The 19,523-nt window shown below is 45.3% G+C and overlaps 1 protein-coding gene across 14 annotated transcripts in view; it reads right to left on the bottom strand.

The window, feature by feature from the left end:
- The window catches only part of RBFOX2 (RNA binding fox-1 homolog 2), a 157,711-nt gene that overhangs the window by 108,750 nt on the left and 29,438 nt on the right, over positions 1–19,523 (bottom strand). For all 14 annotated transcript variants that reach the window (XR_014686647.1, XM_084502514.1, XM_084502515.1 and 11 more), the window contains exon 2: positions 18,467–18,517. Coding sequence is in view for 13 of the 14 variants with exons in the window: in XM_084502514.1 (XP_084358640.1) it covers positions 18,467–18,517 (51 nt within the window). In the remaining variant the exon portion in view is untranslated. The remainder of the gene's footprint in view (positions 1–18,466; positions 18,518–19,523) is intronic.

Below are 19,523 nucleotides of genomic sequence, written 5' to 3' on the forward strand. Positions count from 1 at the left end.
AGAGCAATGCCTAGGAGCACGGAGGGTGCTCCCAAGGCTTCTTTTTTTCTTTTTTTTTTTTCCAGAGTATACTGAATTTCAACTATATTAGCTGGTCTGTAAGAGACTTCCACTGAAAACTTTTTTTTTTTCCTAGAAAATTTATACTAAGACACAAAATATTCTGTAAGGAGCAAGAGGACAACACGATGTTAATGAGTCTAATTCCAGAAAAACACAAAGCAAGACATCACTAAGACAGGCTTCTGAAACAGGTAGCTAGGATCCTTGGCAAATGCTTTGTCTTAATCCCAACGACAGCGCTTTACAGGATGTATATGCCAGGGAACTTGGAAGGCTGCTGTCTGTGGAAATACGCATGATCTCTTGGGGATCTTCCCTGCCTCAGAAAGGATTAAAAAGAGAAGGAAAAACATTTTTAAATTAATATAGACTGAGCTAAGAGAAAAACGTTCAGAGAGCTTTAGCCTAATGAAACACGTGCCCATCTCTGAGGGAAGGCTGCTGTGTAAATCAAAGTGAAAGGGGGAAACACAGCCTGCAAAGACACTAATGCTTGCTGGAGAGGTAGGGAAAATAACAAAAGAGGTAGCAAATAACAAAAGGGAAGAGAGAAAGAAAGGGAGCAAGTAACCAGACATTTAGTATTACAGTATTTGGCAAAATGAGAAGCACTGGTAAAACAATAACAACAACAAATCTACCTCCTTCTGTATGAAAAGTCCTGACTATACAGAAGAATTGTGGCTGCTCAGTTACTGCATATATTTAACCCCAAAATACTGCTGATACAGAAATTTCAAAATGCCAAATGTTAAAAAAAATAATAATTTCAAGAAGTTCTAACCCATTTAGGAACAATCTGAGTGGGCCAACGGGGAGCAGGTATGGCACCGTTTCAAGCTGACATTATCTGTTTCTAGCTGATTGTGTCTCAGAGGCATATGATTTCAAATGCTTGTGGATTAACATTCTAGCAGATAAAGCTGGAGACAGGGTAGGAGCTAGTGCGCCTGCTACACACTACTGAAATCACATTAGATAGCAAGCAGGATGAGTGGCTAGCTAAGCGCCTCTTCATAACGGAGGGGGGAAAAAAAACAACACACGATCACCAAGAATTTCAAATGGAATGACACACGCAGAAGGCGTCACGGAGCTAATGCCAAAGAACACCCTTGAAATTTCTAAATTATAGAAAACAATTTCTTAGTTCAAGAAGTGTTACATTCAAAATGAGCAATTCCGCATTAGGTTTCATCTTGACAGAAAAGAGCAATCAATTGTAAAAATAGAAATTAGTGCTAGCTTAGGTAAAAATGATTGTGACAATCACGTTTTGATATATGGAAGGAGAATAAAGACCAAGCCAGTGCATCTACTTACATACTTGGCATTCGAGTGGGACCAGAGGTACATTGCCATGCTTTTTCCTGGACAAACAGATCACTTATTGAGGTTCCCAGTCACATCCCCACACTTGACCACTGCTACTTATTCTAACGAGTGATTAAAAAAAAGAAAAGCTGAGACAAGGAAACAGAAAGGAAACTAGGAAGGGCAAGAAAAAAAAAAAAAAACTGACAAGGGAGCCGTGAAGACAGGAGGAGGAATTCACAGCCAGAGCTGAAGGACAGTAACAAGTTCGTCAAGGGTTCTCAGGAGCGGCAACCCCAGTGATCAGCTTGACCTGCTGCTATGGGAAAAAGGTAGAAACATCACCAATACTGAAGGAAGAGCGAAAGCATTCAATACGTTTTTCTGCTCTATATTTGGAAAAGAAGTCAGCTGTGGCGGCCCTGTGATAACAGAATGCTTTCCATTCCAGCAGTAACTACGGAAGATGTTCCAACAGCTTCCCAACAAACAGCGCCGTTGTCCTCTTATCTCGCTGGAGCTTACGAACAGCAGGAATGTAACCAGATAACAAGTGGGTTTTAACCAAACTACAGCTGTGAGCATATTCAGGTGTGGACACTTCGGAAGGCCTGCAGTCTGCGTCTCGTTGCTTGCTCTGCATTCCCAGCACTAACAAGCCCTGGCTCTGGTACTAACGCTGATCTTGCTGTAAGGCCAAAAGCACAAGCATGATGCAATGACATCCCCCAATGTTTGTGTTTGTTGGAAACTATATTGTGAAAGCCCTGCTGCAGTTAGCTGAGCCTGGCCAAAAGATTACTCCAGTGTCATCTCCTGAAGACTACATCAGGGAAGCAGTGCTACTGCTGAAGTCACCAATACAAATTTTCACAGTTTCCCTAGAAGCATCCAGTCGGGAGCTCTTCCTCTAATGAGATCTCAAATAACATCCCAGTGCAGAGCAAAGCCAAAAATACACCAACGTGGGGGCTGATAGTGGGAGTTTCACAGAACAAAGATGCAGGCTGAAGGCCTGTGCACCTGAACACATCTAGGAGAGCATTCGGGTACATGAATGAAGAATACTGATCATAAAAATATCTACTCCTGAAGTTTAATGTGTCTTCTGGCAACCTGTCCCATAAAACAGAACTGTAAAAGAGCTTTTAAAAACAGCCTGAACTCAAAGATGAGATGCAGTTCTTTTATGATCAATAAGTGCTACTGAGTGCATGTGTTCCTCTTCATCATGCAGCTCTCCTTGGCTAAAAAGCGGGAGGGGAGGTGTTCTGAGGTGGGGACAGGCTGAGGAAGGAAATTTCATTTCAAACCCAAGGAAAACAGTTGTTTTCAGCCAAAAGCCAAACTGGGCATTCACGTTGTATGCAGAAGCTGGATCAGATTGAGGATGAAGACTCGCTCGCTGTCCCACCACAATAAAATCTTCAAGGGCTACCCACAAAGGTCTGACTAGAGATGGGAAGGGAGACGCGCTCTGCGATGCTCAAAGGCAGATTGCTCTGACTAAATGGCTTATTTAGTCTTATCTGACTCTGGCAGAACGTCCCGGCAAGAGAATATGGGAACCTGACTCCTGCTATTTGTGGGGTTTGGGCATGCCTCATGTTTGGGTTTTTTGTTTGTTTGTTTTAAAGAAGATTAGAGATGGGGCTGGGAACTACCCGGGGAGAGGCACAGAAGGCTGCTCTGGGCACACTTGCAGTTCCTATGGAGATAAGAGGATCCTCTTTGAGGTTGGTTTCCTCCTTTGGGTGCTGCTGGAGACTACCCTTGCGACAGACTACTGCCTTGTGAAGCTTCCCTCCACTCAGGATCCTGGCATTATCTCCGATTATCAGAATTGCTGAACCACAAGGTAGATTTCCTCTCAAAGTCCATAAGGACTCCAGGAAGCCTCTTCCTGCATTACCCTGTTTGTGAAAGGAAGTAACACAAATACAAAATGCATACAATAAATCACCCAGAAAAACACCACAGTCCCTTTTAGATGTTTTGCCAAGCAAATAAACCCAACACTGGCATATTACAAGAAGGAAAAAAAGCCATTTTGTTACAGAGCAACTCACTTAATTACTGGAAAACTGGATTCCCTATTCCACCTCCAGCAGGTATGGTTTGGCTATGCTCAAAGAGGCTCCTGAAAAGAGATTACTTATTTAAAAGCAAACGATCAAGTGTTAGTTTATCTTCCACACACAAAAAAATAAAAATAAAATAAAAATAAAATAAAAAAATATATAAGCAGAAAGCCTGAAGCAGTAAAACACCTTGACATGCAAACAAAACCAATGATTTTCAGGGACTGTCCTGCTGCTGACTTCACGTAGTAATTAAATTTAAGTCATTAAACAATCTTCAGAAGGTCTTAATTCACAGGCAAGTACGTAGCAGAGAAAAAGGCAATGGGTACCAAGAAAAGCGTTTTAGTCTTTGTTTGGGATTTTCCTCTTCTCACAAGTATGTTCAAGAGCCCTATTCTGGAAGGCACTGTCAATCCTTCACGAGAAGCCCTATGAGCTCAGTAACTATAAAAAGTGTTTCGCTAAGGATGTGTTCCCACATAAAAATATGCTTTTAAATTAAAACAAAGAACACCCACATCAACAAAACTAAGCCACAAAGCCAGAGAATTCAAAGTTAAACGTTCAAGACCATGCAAAACTCTCGGATGTAAGAAAGCTGTGGTATACTGGTTTGGACATTCATCTGCAGAAACGAAGTCGTGATGCAATTGCTCCCAGGATGTAGCAAACATGAGTTTGGGCAGCCACTTGGGAATTTCCATGAATTACACCTGTCGGTCTTACCATGGGGGAGCAGGATCAAAATTTGCAATCCTCCACCACCTTCTGAAGAAAAACTAGCAAGCTTAAGGTCTGCATCTCTAAAGCCAAGCGTGACAGCTGTATTTTCAAGCCCCATCTTTACCCTTCTCTCATAGCTGGATATAGTCTGAGGTTCATATTGAATTGGCATTCAGCAAATATATTCAGGCAATCTTAAGAGGGAATCAAAATAAGCTCCAACACTTACTTAATCTTAAGTTTAGTCAAGTAAACTTTAACCCTAATGTTTAGTATCTTCACCAGTAATGTCCAGAAAACAAAGATTCACAACCCTTCGGTTTCTCCAGCCAGTATGAGGTAGCACAAAGTATTAAACATTATCCAACTCTGAAAAAGTCCTTTTTTAGTGTCAAAGCGTGAGTACAACATCCCATTGAACTGATAAAGAGCAGAAAGATTCTTTGTGCCCCAGACTTGTGTGTCAGTGCCAAGTAGGATACCTCTTGGTTGTGGGTTTTGAAGAGGAAGCCATAATTAAAAGCCTGAACTCAGCTCCTACCTCAATGCAGTTCACAGTGGTAGTTACACCAAAGGATGAGCTGATGGCATCCAAGTGTTATCCTATTCAAAGGATAAGGCTCCAAGTAACAAGAAAAACTGCTTCAAGTATCTCATCAATGGAGCTGCAGCATTGTTACGCCATTTTTTGTCTCTGTGCTTACCGTGTCAAGTGGCTGCACCACGTGAGCGATCCATCAGCACTGCAACAATCCAGCAAATTGAGAAACAATACGAAGGTGAGAGCATTGCAACAGTGGGAGAAGGAGAAGACGGGGCACAGCTCCCTTCCCTAGACCACACAGGGGCTTATTAATATGCTGAAACTTCGGTTTAGGCTTGCTGCTGATAATAGGAAATGCAAACCAAGGACAAAACCCTGCAGTTCCTCGCAGAAAGGGACTCCTTTGGGCTTGTTTGTGCAAAGGAAGGTTAACAATATTAGCGAGTTATTCAGGAAGTAATGGATACTCTCTTGCCCTGAGCAAATTCCTTTTCAATAACAGTAGTAATTTCCTAGACAATACAGCTATATCAAGGTATAATGGCTACTATATTTATCTACATAGGCCCTGTACTGCTGGGATCTAATTTACTACAGCTTAGAAAGCAGTTTACAAATCCTAGGATAGTAAAATTGCTAGAGACCTGAAGAATGAAATTCTCTCTTGTATCACTTGGGTTGAAGACAAGATTTTAACATCCCTTTTTTTTTTTTTTTTCCTGAAGAGTATAAAATGCATTCTCTCCAACTCAGAAAAACTGGAAGACTAATAAACCCCACAAGGAGACTGCGAATACACCTATGAGAGTGAAGGAATCAGCTTAACAAATTAGACATCGTGCATTTTTTTTTAATCTTGTCATCACAGGAGCTTTATTTCTTCTTTTATTCAAAGAACATTATTCCAGTTGACACCGTGAGAAGAAAAATAATCCTTAACATTACATAGGAGCCTTATGCACCTAATGAAGATAAAATATCTTAAATTTATGATGTTTTTGTTAGCTGAGTGCCTGAAGTACGGTCTCGGTACGAGAAATGGCACAGGCATATCATCAGCAAAGAGGAGAGGAATGGCTCCAGCTAATGAAGAGGTAACACTGATAAACACTGAAAGGCATCTCCTGAGAAACAACAAAACTGAATTGCTGAAAGACTTTGGTGGAACACAGCATCAGCGAGATAAATAAGGGTGGGTGGAAAGAGACCAAACACACGTGTCAGGGGACTGCAGCTACTTCCATTACATAACGGCAGTACGGAAATCCAGGCGAAATCGCCATTAACAGGACTAAAAGCAAAATATTTCAGCGGGAGTATTGGCAGTTGTCAAACCACATACAGGAACGGCAGGCTGTTCAAATGTAAAAGGCATTAATAAGGCATAAGACAAAAGGCTTAAATAGATATAAAACACAGAGGAAGATTTCTAGAGGACAGAAATGCTACTGGGGGAAAAAAAAAAATGTTATAGAATAGAATATCCCAAACTTCAATTCAGAATGATCAGCAAAGGTCAGCTGTCAGAAAAGCAATTCTGCTTCTGATCTCATCCTGAGCAAAGCAGTCCTTAACAATACCTCTGCCACCACCACCGAGCCGGATTATTCTAATGGCTGCAGAAAGCAGCTCCTGCCATCCGCCTGGCTCCTCGCTGCACGATGAGCATAAGAAGATTTAGAAATCTGAGTGTGTGTGCGTAAAGGCTAACTACGTTACTTGGTTCCTGATAAGATTTTTTTTTAATAAGTCTTTTTAGTGTATAGATTTAATATGGGAGACTTCCAAAAAGACACTTGGCTAGGCGTCTAGCTGGATCTTTTAAGAGGACATTGTGCCATTCTGCAGATCTCACAGACCCTGGGCGCTTGAAACACCCAGAACTGGTAACACAGGATATTCCATGGGATATTCAAATACACAGCTGACACAAGTGCCAAGAAAATGTTCTTGCATCGGGAGGCTGTTGGCTCTCGTATGAGCAGACTGATCTGGTCTTCAGCATCACTGCAGTCTGTGGGGGTACAAACATACCAGGACTCTCAAACACTTCCAGCTGAGCTCGTATCAAGGTTGTTCCACCTTCCCCTTTTTCCCACCCCCTACCATTAAAAAAAAAGTACCATAAATTCCATTCTGCTGCCTTTTCTGTTGAAATCCTGGCAAAATTAGGCTCTACCATTACAGATTGATTACAACTTCCGTACTCTTCTAATCCCTTTTTAAGGCAGACAGATTGCAAGAGTAGCAGCTCCCTCATGTTCAGTTCAGATGAGATGAATGGTGTGAAGTGACTATGACCAGTCAACGCATGGAATTGTTGTGCCAAAGGTCCTACCCAATAGATTCTCAACTTATCTTAATCCAAATTTAAGCTTTGAAGTGTAGACATAGCCTCTGACAACTCCTGTACCGTCCACAGAAACGATTTGCTTTGTTATCAAAGCCACCAGCAACAAGAGAATACGAAGTTCCTCTCTGCTCCCAAATTCCCAGAGAGCAACAGTGACCAGAACAATCTTTTTTTTCATCCTTGTGTGACCTGAAGAATGCATGTTTCCTCTCAGATAAAGGCCTCGCTATGGTTATCTAATGCTAATGTCACTACAAACTGGATTAGAGACGCCCAGAAACCTCGAAATATCTACATGGATAGTCAGCTGTATCCTAATTCTACGTCTGAAGGAAATCAAATGCTCCAAATTGTGCCTAATGTAGTTAACTTTGCCCTTTAGGTAGGATAGACCAGTAAGAACATATTACACAGTGATTAGATTAATTCTTGAGTGAAATTCAGAGGGCTGGCTCTATCTGTCTATTGTGCCAGTATATTTCAAATTATTTCAGAGACTACCAGCACTCTTCCCCTGCTCTGCTCCGCAGCAACAGCTGCTGAAGAAACACAGCAGTTCTCTGTCTGGGGCGAAGTTGGCAGCAACTGGGGACAACGCTGCTGTCAGAGTTCAGCTCCCAGTTCTGAAATGCCATTCTACTGGAAATACCAGAGAGCCTAAATCCGGCTACATATACCGCGGGACGTAAAATATCTCTATCTCAGCTTTCAGCAGAAAGCTCCGGAGGCTCATGACATTTACTCCTTTGGCCCCGTCAGTCTTGCTGCAGACCCTGCAGAGGATTGGAGCTGGTTGCCATAAATGGTTGGAAAACAACATGTTCTCCGAGCACTTGAAATTGAGGAGCACTGTTTTAGCTTAGGGAAACAGTGGCGAGGAGCCAGGGTGACAGGTGCCCCAGAAATGGAGATGATGATGAAGCTGTTGCCAACATGAGCCGCTGCCGTCCTGTTGACCTGTGAGAAAGGGCAGCCCGCGCTCCCCAGGTGTATTGGGGAAATGACGGACCAGAAAAGGACAGGATGCGTTTGCTGGCAGTAATTCAAGTCTCTCCTCATTAAAACCCGGCCGTGAAGGAATTTAATGGGTCTCATCAGGAACAATGCTACCAGTAAAACTTTATTAGGCATCGCGGCGAGCGCAGCTCGGGGCTGCCGTGACACGGCAGAGCGGCTCGTCGCAGCCCGCAGGCAGCAGAAGAGTTAAAAACGCAGATTCCTGCTAAAACTGCCAAGAGCTACAAACCTTCTCCTGTGTGGGCGGCAGCAGCAACTAAATCCACTCCCCAACAATTGGCTGGCCTGCGGAAAGAGAGGCGGGGAAGAGACAGGTCATGGGGGAGCCCCCCCCCACCACCACCACCCCCAAGTAAATAGCCGCACAGCATCTGCTCAGGTTTTCGGCTGAAATCTGTCAGTCAGGTCCCTTGGTTTCACCACCAGCCTCTGCAGACAGCAGCCTCTGACCTTTATCAGGAAGAGCACCCTTGTCCTCTAATCACAGACTTCCTGGAAAACGCAATCTAGCCGGCAATTAATACAACATGAAAAAGAAAAAAAAAAAAAAAAAAAGAAAAAAAAAGGCTCCGTATCATGGTATTAGCACTGCAACGCTTTTAAATACACCCCCCACCACCACCAAAATGGCAGAAGAATTCAAGCATGTTCTCACAAGCCGTCTCACTCCCACTAGCATTACCTAACAGGACTCGTGCAAAACATTCTCCCTCACCTTTCCCCCTGCCGCCAAGCCTGCCCTTCCCGCAAAGCCTTCTCGTGCAGATGTCGCCTGCAGCAGCGCGGCTCCTCGCTGTGCAAGCTCCAACACAGGTGTGCAGAGCGTGACCTGGGCAGAATTACATGTGCCGTTTCCACTGGGAAATCTAAGAGACTTATTAAGCCAGGACAGTGCCGATTAATCTACTAATGGAATGAATCAGAAGTGTGTTCCTGGCCCTTCTCCTTTCACATCCCAAAGCCTCCGGGGAGCTGAAACCATCTGGCAAATGCCTGCTCCGAGCGACGTTATGCTGGAAACACTTCTCCCTTCACATCGAGGAAGAACGAAACCATCTTCCCTCCAAGCAGCTATTCCGGGGAGTATCTGCTTAGCTCGCTGAGGAAGCCTGCAGCATCCCTTCAGCAGCAAAGGCAGAGCTGCTCACTCACCGTGCAGGAGAAGCGGGCAGAAGAGCGAGCGATCCCATTCATTGACTCGGGGTCCCGCTGCAGCACGAGCCGGGCAGCGAAGCAGTTAACGCAGAGGCTGCCCTCCCACAGACACTTCCCGACAGCAGGGAGGCTCCTGCCCAAATCTCTCGGTCCTCTTTCGGTGCAGCGGGAGCTGCAGGTAGGCTAGCGAGAAGGTGTTTATGTAAAGAAAACAGGAAATCTCTAAGCACCAGAGAAGGAGAGCTGGCCAGGGAACTTAAAGAGAAATCAAGATAGCAAACAGCTCCGAGGTTCATACACGATGCGTGTTATTACAGCGAGGCAGAGGGAAGGACTGACTCAGAGATGCTGAACATCCTGCACCCTTTGAGTAATAGGCGAGATGAGGAAGAAACAGAGCTATGAGACAGCTGTCACAGAGAACGGACCTCTGGCACTTGTAAGATCATACAGCAGCACAGAAGACTCCTTATTTTACAATTTAGACCCCCACACAAAAAAAAAGAGAAAGGTCCAAGATAACAGCAGTCACACAGCTGTGGAATTTATGCATGTGGTAACAACTGCTGTGTGTTTCTTTTTTTACTGTCACAGAATAATATGAGTACAGGGCAGGGGAGACAAGAGGTCCTCCGTGCTCAGAGGCAATGCAGAGCATGTTTAGACAAGCATCCATCAGGAATTGCCTAACTTGTTATTACAGACTCCAAGAAGCAGCAACTCTGGTCCCCTAAAATTACCCTGCCTCAGTGCTTCACTACACTGAAACAGAAAATGTTTCACCCCGTAATACACAATTTAGGTCTTCTTTGATGCTAACTATGCTGTCTTTAATGGACACGGTAAATAATCATTCCCCATCCTCCATACTTCTCTGTTCTTTCTTCTTTTTATTTTTTACCTGCTTTTAAAGAAATGTTTTCCTCATATATCATACAATCGAAGCCTCTTTTTTTTTTTTTTTTTTTTTTTGTTTTCCCTGGACTTTTTCCAAACTCTGCCTGCATCTTTCCTGAAGCACCTATAACAAGGTACAGTGCTCCACTCACCATGCTGAGCTCTGAAGAATAATTACCTTTCCTCGTTACTTGACACACCTGGAAATCCATTCCAAATTCTTGAGACCACAAAAACCAGCGCCGCGTATTCAGTTTGTTATCTCCTGTTACCCCAGATGTTTCCTTCAATACTACTGCTTAGCCAGCTACTCTCCATTTCACATTGGGAATTCAGCTCCCTCCATTAATACAGCTTGGTTTTGTTGAATTTCAAACCATTTCCTCAATTTACCGGGATCTTTTTGACACCTACCGCTGCCTTCCAAAGGCTGCCAGTGCGCACGCACACACAAATATATTCATTCACTGAATTACCCTGATGTTCGATGAGAAGCACAGGAGGGCACAGCAGCCAGGACAGACCACGTTAAGACTCCAGATACCACACACACGGAGCAAAGCATGACACAATTACTCCAGACATAGTTTTCCAATGAGGTGCTCAGGCGCTTCTTCATTTCACCTTTCATTTGCCTAGTTTATGTAAAGGTCAGGCCGGACTAGATCTGAAGCCAGTAGCTTTCTCCATCTGCCAGGCCTGCTGCCATGTCAAAGGAGAAAATTAAATTCATCTGACATGATTGGTCCTTAAAAATTAGCAATCTCTGTCTGCTGTTGCCTTAATTTCCTTTGGTAAAGCATCTTGACTGTAAGCATCCGATCTTTTTCAACATCTTCCTCGGTCCTGTAACTACACTGACTGGTTTTATTCCTTGAGCTCTCCACACTCCCTTTAAAAAAAATAAAAGACAGAAAAAAGGATGGAGAAATAGCGTTTATGTATTTATTCACACACGTACATCCTTCATTTCCCTGCAGGCTCTGAGACAGAGCAGCTTGCCCTGAGAGGCTGTGGACTCTCTCCTTGCTTGGTGACCTCCAAAAGCCACCTGGACGTGGTCCTGGGCAGCTTGCTCTGGGTGGCCCTGCTGTGGCAGGCCTTGGAGCAGGGGGCCACCACGTCGCTTCCCACCTCAGCCATCCCGTGGTTCTGTCAGATTTCCTGCTCTGCAGAACACAGACAGCCTCCAGGGAACCTGGAGAGGCCAAAACCAAGCTGGACACGGGGCACCGAATTGCCCTCCCCTGCTCTCCCCGAAGCACGAGGTGCTTCTGCTTCACGGCAAGGGTCGGAAACCAGGAGATAACCCCAAAGGCACGCTCTGGAAAACGAGCAGAGGCAGGAGAAAGGCGCTGGCTGAGCGCTGGGTGCCCTCTTCTGGCAGCCCACAGCCCGAGCCGCAAGGCCAGCCCCAACCCGGGCACCCCAAGGCCCTGGGCCCAGCCAGGCTGCCCAGGTATCGGGGCACCCTCCCTGCTCCTCCAGGGCCCTCCACAGAGCCCCAAATCCCATTGCTCACCGCCACACCATGCTGCACTGGGACGCTTCAGGAACCCGGCCTGTCCTTCCTCGGCAGGTACACCTGCCTGGGGGGAACTGGGAGTCGCTTTTGCAAAAGCAGTGCAGCCTTTCAGGAAGAAAAAGGTGTTAAATACACACTCACATTTTCTTTCTGCTCTCTGTTGTGATTTCTTTTCCCCCCAGTTAGGAAGAAAATCATAACCCATAGGTGTCAGTGCAGCCGTGGATGCGCTAGGAACTGAGGCCTTGAGCCCACAGGTTGTTCCTCTCCCACCCCTGACAGCTCCCAAAACAGCTCGGTTTTAAGTTAGCCGTGCACAGAAGGACTTTTTTTTTTTTCCCCTCCCTCAAAAACCATACCTAAAGTGCAGGACTCGTCGCCACAGGATGTTGTGGATGCCAAAGACTTAGACAGCCTCAGCAAGCATTTAAACAAGTTCAATAAAGAAAAATCTATCACAGGTGACCTTAAAAATAAAAGAAAAGAAAAGAATCTATGGCCAGGAAATCCCAAAGCCACCAGACTGCTTAAAGAGTACCTAGCAGGGGAAGTATTGCCGAATCTTGGCGCTGCTCCCTGTGCTTTAAGTACCTGCCATTAGACACTGTCAAAGACATGACAATGGAGCACAGAGACCTTCTGCCTGGCCCAGAATAGCCACGTTTATGCTCTTCAGTGTGATCTAATGCCCACAAACAAGCTGTTTTCTCTACACCATTGGGTTTTACCCTGCACTCCTCCAACCGATCATTTTATTGACTGCTTCTAATACATGAGCCATAGTCTCTTGCACTCCCAAAACCATTCGGAAGGGGAAATCTGACAAAAATGCTGCCCCTCTAGCCCAAATACCTCAAGGGGTTGGAGTCTCCAAGGCTCTTGCAGGCATTGGGTAAGACTTCAACGGTCAGAAAGGGCATCAGAGAACTAAAAAGTGGTCTCCTGGTCCTCTCCCAAGAAGGATGACTCACAGCTCCTCTCTTTAACCCCGAGAAGAGATGAGAAATCGCTTGAATCGGACAACCCAAACATGAAAGGAATTTATATTACATCATCCAGCCCATTTCCTGCCAACGCCTTGCAGCCCCAGAACTTGGCCGGACTATTCATCAGCAAGGTAATCGTTACTTCCCTTGAGAGACTGCTTATAGGGCTGCAGGATCTTGTTGTCAGGAAGTCTTCCCATGTATTCCAATTAGATGCACTCTCTTCCCTCATTTCATCTTCTCATATAACTTTTCTCCTTTTTTTTTTGTCATTGTTTTTTTGTTTTGCTATTGAGTAACAGTGAGGCACGCGTTGATATGGAGCTTGATGAAGGATTTTGTGAAAGATACTCAGTGTTCTCCAAGAAGAGGATTCCCTGCCTTGTATTCAGAGGCTAGGAAAGCAGCAGACACGAGGGAAAAGGGAAATAAACACATTTAGATCCATTTACAGGACTTGCCAACCGCACAACAGTATGCTTCATGTGCTACTTAACCCTTCGGATGGGTCTTGATAGCAGATCAGCTACACAGAAAGGAGAGGAGAGATCTAGGGAATGCGGCCATCACGCCTCAGTTCAGAATATAATTTTAGAAAGCAGTTTTGCAACATACTCAGTGCTTGGCGGTGTAAAAAGATGTCCTGTAAAAGATGTCCCAGCAAGTCCTCCCCTGCTGCAGTGGTAACCATATTTCTGTAACACACCTTACACTGCTTACTGCCTAGGTGCTAAGCTGTAACCCCACACAGTTACCCCACTACACACCACCAGACCCCTCCATGTGCAACTGCTTCAGAGACACTTCCCACCTCTTGATTATCTTAGAGCTTTTTGCTCAGACTGCATTCTCCAAAATGAAGCTTGTTATCTTTTATGGGACATTGCAGTTAGGCCAGTAACAGAACATCCCATCGGTCCTGTCTCGTACAGAGAGGAAATATTTAACTGCCTGCCCGAAGGGAGGTTGTGGAAGCCAGGAAGCAGCAGATTTGGCAGTCTTACCCCCTAATTCACCCAATCTTAGACATAAGGAAGATGTTTAGAGCAGTCCCCCCTCATTAGCTTGGTTCCATCCCAAGCCTTGCATCGCTTACTTTCAGGCAAAGAAATACTCCCCTAAAGTACCATGATTACCAAACCTTCTCCATTTTACACAGAGGACCTCAGATACTTCCTGATCTTTGTCCTGGCCCTTCACTCAAAGAGAACAGTTTTGAACTTTTATTCAAGGCCTTTCTCCCTCTCTCTGTCACTCAGTTTAAGGATTTGCATTAAATATACTTCATTCAAACCAGAAGTGCAAATAAGGTGGCAAACAAACCAAAAACCCACAAACATTAACCCTCCCTTCCAGCTCCCTAATAACACCACTTCTGCTGCCACAATCTCACTCATTTACCCAGCAAGTTAGCATACTCACTAGAGGGTGTATTTCCCTGGTCAGTTACAAGAAGGGAAACAAATTAAAAACCCAAATGCTTTTCAGGAATACTACTTAAAGGTTTAAACTCTTGAGACATGAAGCCTTTGTAACTGGAGAGATTTTGGCTGGTGCAACCATGGTACAAGTAAGAACAGAGAAGTAACCAAGACATTTTCTTCCAGAAGGTCACTACTTTATGGCGAGAGCAGCTTGGTATGGAAACACTGAACTAAACCAAGAGGTTTTTGTGGATACCCTAATCCATGCTGAACTTCCAAGCTGCTAACCAAGTTGAGGCAACATCCCCAAATTCACGCTTCATCCATGTGATGGAGAGGAGGGAGACGGACAAAGGAGACCCGGACCACCCTGGGCTTCCTCTCCCAGCTCCCTGCACAAGGAAAACAAACAGAAAGAAAGCAAGAGGGGAGGCTTCCTGTTCTCACAGCCTGCAAGCACGACTCACCCAGAGCAGCCCCACAGCCACGGGGAAGGAGCGCACACAGCTTGCCCGCGATGCTCCAGCAGATAGCCCCAAGCAGCAAGCGAGCAGCAGCCCAGGGGAACAGGCTGACAATTGGAGAGGATTTAACAGCATCTCATCTCAAGCCTGAACTCAAACTGAGGGGCTCGTGATAAAGCTGTTCCCAGCAGTTGCCATGGGCACTCAGGCTACCCTGGGCTGCAGGCTCATCTACAGAGACGAGAACAACAGGTCAGGCCCGGTGAGCACTCGGGTGGCAAATCAGCCACCCAAATTACACTGAAAGAGGTGTCATTTGTGACAGGTAATGCCATTTCCACCACATTAGTACCGAGCCAATGGCCCAGTTTAATTTAAGAACGGCACTCGCAGAAGCATAAGCTTTAAAAAGAGGCTTCAAACCAGCATCCTAACCTGTTATGATAGCTGAGGATCACTCTCCATAACAGGAGAGGTGTAACAGCTCTAACACCCTGACCCAGTTCTGGCGTGTGCAATTACCTCCTGCTTGCATAAACTCTCTCCTCTCCTCTCGTCCCTTCAGTGGGAGCCGAACAAGGTGTTCTTGCTCATTTCGTTTCCTGTTGGAGAACGTTATTTATTTTGTGCAGCTGCCAAAGGCTGCCACAGAAGTGCCAGCATTCAGCAGCAATTCACATGAATTTTAGATACCACTTCTAATACACATGAAAAGCACTAGAGCAATGCGACACAGACCTTGGCTATATATAAAACAAGCTGGCATGGTTAGCACGGAATAACTTTCCAGAGCCAGAGTATTTATTCTCGACGAGTTTGTATATAAAAGTTGTGTCAGAAGAGCTGTACTGGCCATTTTCCACACGGAGACAAACTCCTAGGATCTCAGAGCTGTTTGTCACGGCTCGGGAAATGAAGCAAAGAAGTCTTGGTTCAGTGCATTTCAGGCAGGCGCTCATGTTACAAAAAAAGAAACACCATTTTGCTAGCAGGCCCGACGGAGGGATCAAGCCTCCAGAGAATAAGCTCTCCTCACCAAAAGCCTCGGTTCTCATCTCGGTTAACAGCCTTCCCGTATCCTCCCTTTGTGGAGGGCTTCATTTGTGCCGTCAGCCTAGCACTGCAGATAGGCAGGGGCATCCTGCTGTGCCTGCACGGGCTTTATGGATCCGCAGAGCAAACCTCGAGTTCTTGAGAAGAGCCCCAGAGAGCTCTGCAGCTCCCTACACAGCTGCACCAGCCCCAGCAGTGCCACGCTAACAGCAGCAGAAAAAAACTCTGTTTTTAGGCAAATTGTTATGACACTGATTTAGTACACGTGCTCCTCAAGCCCCGCCACCACAGAAAGCCCAGCAGGACAGCACTCCAGCAGCACAGGCAAGGAACAGGGGGGCTGTGCCGTGTGTTATCATAAAGCAATCACACAACCAAATGAAGAGAAATACAGCCTCGACATGAGCTCATCTCCCTTGCCTCAGTGCTGCTGCCCAGAACACTTAAATATTTGGGAGAGGACACGAGATAAACTTTGGACTGTAGACCTAAGCGCTCCCCAACGGCCAACGCAAGGACTCAAACCAATCCCATATCCCCGCTGGCAGAAAGAAAACGGCAATAATCTGGAACATCTGGGTACGCTTTAACCACTAGAGGGTGTAAAAACAGCACAGTGAAAGGTTTGCAGCCAGCAATTAGTGGCAAAGAGAGCTGGAAGGAGCAAGAAGGACTTGCAAATAAATGAAGGAGTAGGATGCTAAGTAAGGTGAAAGGCAGGGTAGGTTATATCCAGAGAATTTCTAGTGGGACCGCTGTGGTCAAACGATGAGGTGCCTGAAAATAAACCTCTGCTCTGCTACTTCTGCTAAGGAAAACATTGTGGTAAAAAGCACAGTACAGGGATTTGCAATAAATAAGTGCAATGGCAAAGAGCAAGATACGCAGATTTACACCCTCCAACTCAAATCCATCTCCTAATCTGATGAAAAGGAGAAATCTGCCACAATTGCTTCTGCATCTCATAATTAACTTTGTTACAGGGTCAGGATTACTGCACACAATCCCACACCACTTCCTTCCTCCCTCCCCAGTGTGGAAAAGCAGGTGATGCATCAGGCTGTGTTCTCTCCCTCACACCAGCCCATCTGCAGCAACAGAGGGCTCTTTTCTACTGCTATCATGTTAGACGTTCCCAATCAGATTAGCTAAAAGCCTTGAAACCTCATTAGTGAAAACCAGACCTGAATTTAATCCGTTTCAGGGCCAAAAGCAAGAAGGAAGGAAAAAACCTTTACCACAGATCAAGATGTCACCAAGAAGAGATTTGATTCTGTATTTCAAACAACTATTTGCTAAAATGAAAACACCCAAGTGTTGCTGCTGCTGTTTGCCCACTGGGACATCTCTGTGAAGCTACGGTCCACCTGAAATACATCGGCACACCAGCTAATGTCCATCCCTTCCTGCTCACCCAGACAGAGCCCCCCGGGGCTGCCCAGTCCATAGCACAGCTTCCCGAGCCCGTCGCCGCTGCTCTGGTGACCCGTCAGCAACAGCAGCTCTGGATTTTCACATCAGAAGAGTTATTAAGGGATGAAAAAGAGGAAACTCGTGAAGCAGGACATCAGAACGAAACACCCAGACAACCCCAAACCAGCCCAAAATGGGAACAGTGAAACACAAAATACGGTGCAGATGGTGCTACCAGAATGGAAAAGCTGAAAGCAGACAGGAATGTCTTTAAGGATCTGGGACTGGCCCTGGCTCTCAAAAGCTGTGTTTTTTACTTAGCCAGGATATAGTAGGAACCCAACTCCCATAGCACTGCAGCACATATTATCTATTTCTGCTGGTTAACAGTTTGATATATCCCAATGCACATTCTGAGCAACTCCCTCTCATACAGAAATTCATACACACATTGCGAGCACCAGAGGCTTAAGCTCTTCAGCTGCCGATGCTGCAGTGTGCTGCCCCACCTTCATAAAAACAGGCCTCACCAAGACAGAATGAAAATCCCTTTCTCCAGACAGGAGTACCTGAGAGTATTAGAGAATTTGATTTTAGCTTTGCTATTTGTTCATTACTGAAACGTGACACATTATTGATTTTCTGTGCATATTAATCTCGTCTTACACTGGCTCATACTTGGCTTCGCAGGAGCAGTGCATAAAACTGGAGAAAAAAAATACCTCCATTCCAAGAAGGGAGATCTAATGTGTGACAGTTGTGTCTCGTAATCCATTAAATTTCATTTGTTCCAAAGCATCTCCTCCTTCCTTTGCACAAATCCATCAACTGGGATTTCTCTGTCTTCTGTTAGGACGCGAGAGAATGCTTAACAGATGCAATGCACCACGCAGTGCAATTTTGTACTGCTGTGGAGTGAGAACATCCTGGATAAGAGCAAGGGGCAGGGGCCCTGAAGGACTTGAAAGGAAGGCGAGAGAAGTTCACAGACGCTAGGAACAACCCAACGGGGCACGTCGTTCCCCACCGCACTGGCAAAGCTAGCAACTCAGGCTCGCACAAAAAGTAAATGTTGTTTTGCTCCCCAGATGCTAGAATTACCGCAATAAAACAGGGCCAAGCATGCACTGGCACTGAGCATCTACATTCATTAACGCTGAGGAGATATAGTGGGAGCTTAGGACGGGGATTTGAAGTTACAAGAGTTTTTAAGAATAAAGAATCTCCTGAGCCGTTGGTAATGTGGAACATTTTTAACCCCTTTCTAGGCACGTTGCCACATAGTGCTGGAGGCCATAAAAAAACATCCCGCTCACCATATAGATCTCCACAAGCATTGCACAACAGAACAGAATTTCCACTCCTTAACAAGATGGTCAGGAAGCCATCGGACAAAACACCCCTAAGCGTACAGAGACACGCAGGCACATTCACTGCAATCAGACTCTTACTTGATTGTCTCGTGCTGGGTATCCATGATAACCTGAAGTCAGAGGCTCGTTCTGCAAGACAAGAAAACAAAGATTGAATGTAGTGGTTACACGGAACAGAGAGCAAGGAATTACAGGTCTGTCTTAACTCGGCCAAAAAGAAGAACCTGCATGAAATGGGGGAAGAAAGAGCCACGATTAAAGCATTCTGCTAACTTCCCATCATCCGTGTAAGCTGATACACCTAAGATTTATTTTCACCTTCGTACGCCAAGTTGTGCAGAAGGAAAAAGAAAACAAGAAATCAGAGCCCTAAAATAAGCATAAACTAATCCTACCTCACCCCCTATAATTTCAGTTGTGTATAATTCTCGCGATTTTCCAAAGAATTTTTTACATGCAAACATCATTTACCATCGTGAAAACTGAACAAAATAGAACAAGAAATTACAGAAGTTGCTGCCCACCTCGCCCGGTCCTGATGAAATGTTTCCCTAAACACTAGCCATAAAAGTGTTAATTTTCCCCTTTTCAAAACTAGCCTAATAGTTTAACGTGAACTTAAAAAGCAGTCAGCGTAACTTCAATTACCCTGGCAAGCCCGAACAGTACCCCACACGATAGCAATCCAATCCTTTAGAGTTTCTTCCTCCACCCCAGAAGGGACCCTAAGCCTATGCTCCTGGTGTTCCTGGCAGCCCTGTCACCCTGCTCCTTGGGGCACGTGAACCTCCAGCACTTCTGGAATTTCTCCCCAAAATCCCCAGATTCTCCTCTATTTTAGCAGTGCACTGGGGATTAAGATAACACAGCTCCTAATAACTTCTAAACATCCATTTCTATTTATTTCTTTGTCTTAATTTCTTCTCTGTTTCTCTCCCTTCAAGGCTTCCTTTTCAAAACAGGGAGAGGGCACTCAGGTGCCTCGTGCATCCTCCTCTCTGGGTAAAGACTAAACTAAACCAGACAAATCTTATTTCAGTTCCACCCTGGTACCCCTCCTCACCCACGAGCACCTCCCTGCAGAGGGCTAGGACGAAAGGAGGCCAGCAGTCCCCCGCAATCAGTTTTTAAGTCC

Source organism: Aythya ferina (genome assembly GCF_964211825.1).
Source record: "Aythya ferina genome assembly, chromosome: 1".
In the NCBI taxonomy this organism is placed as follows: Eukaryota; Metazoa; Chordata; class Aves; order Anseriformes; family Anatidae; genus Aythya; species Aythya ferina.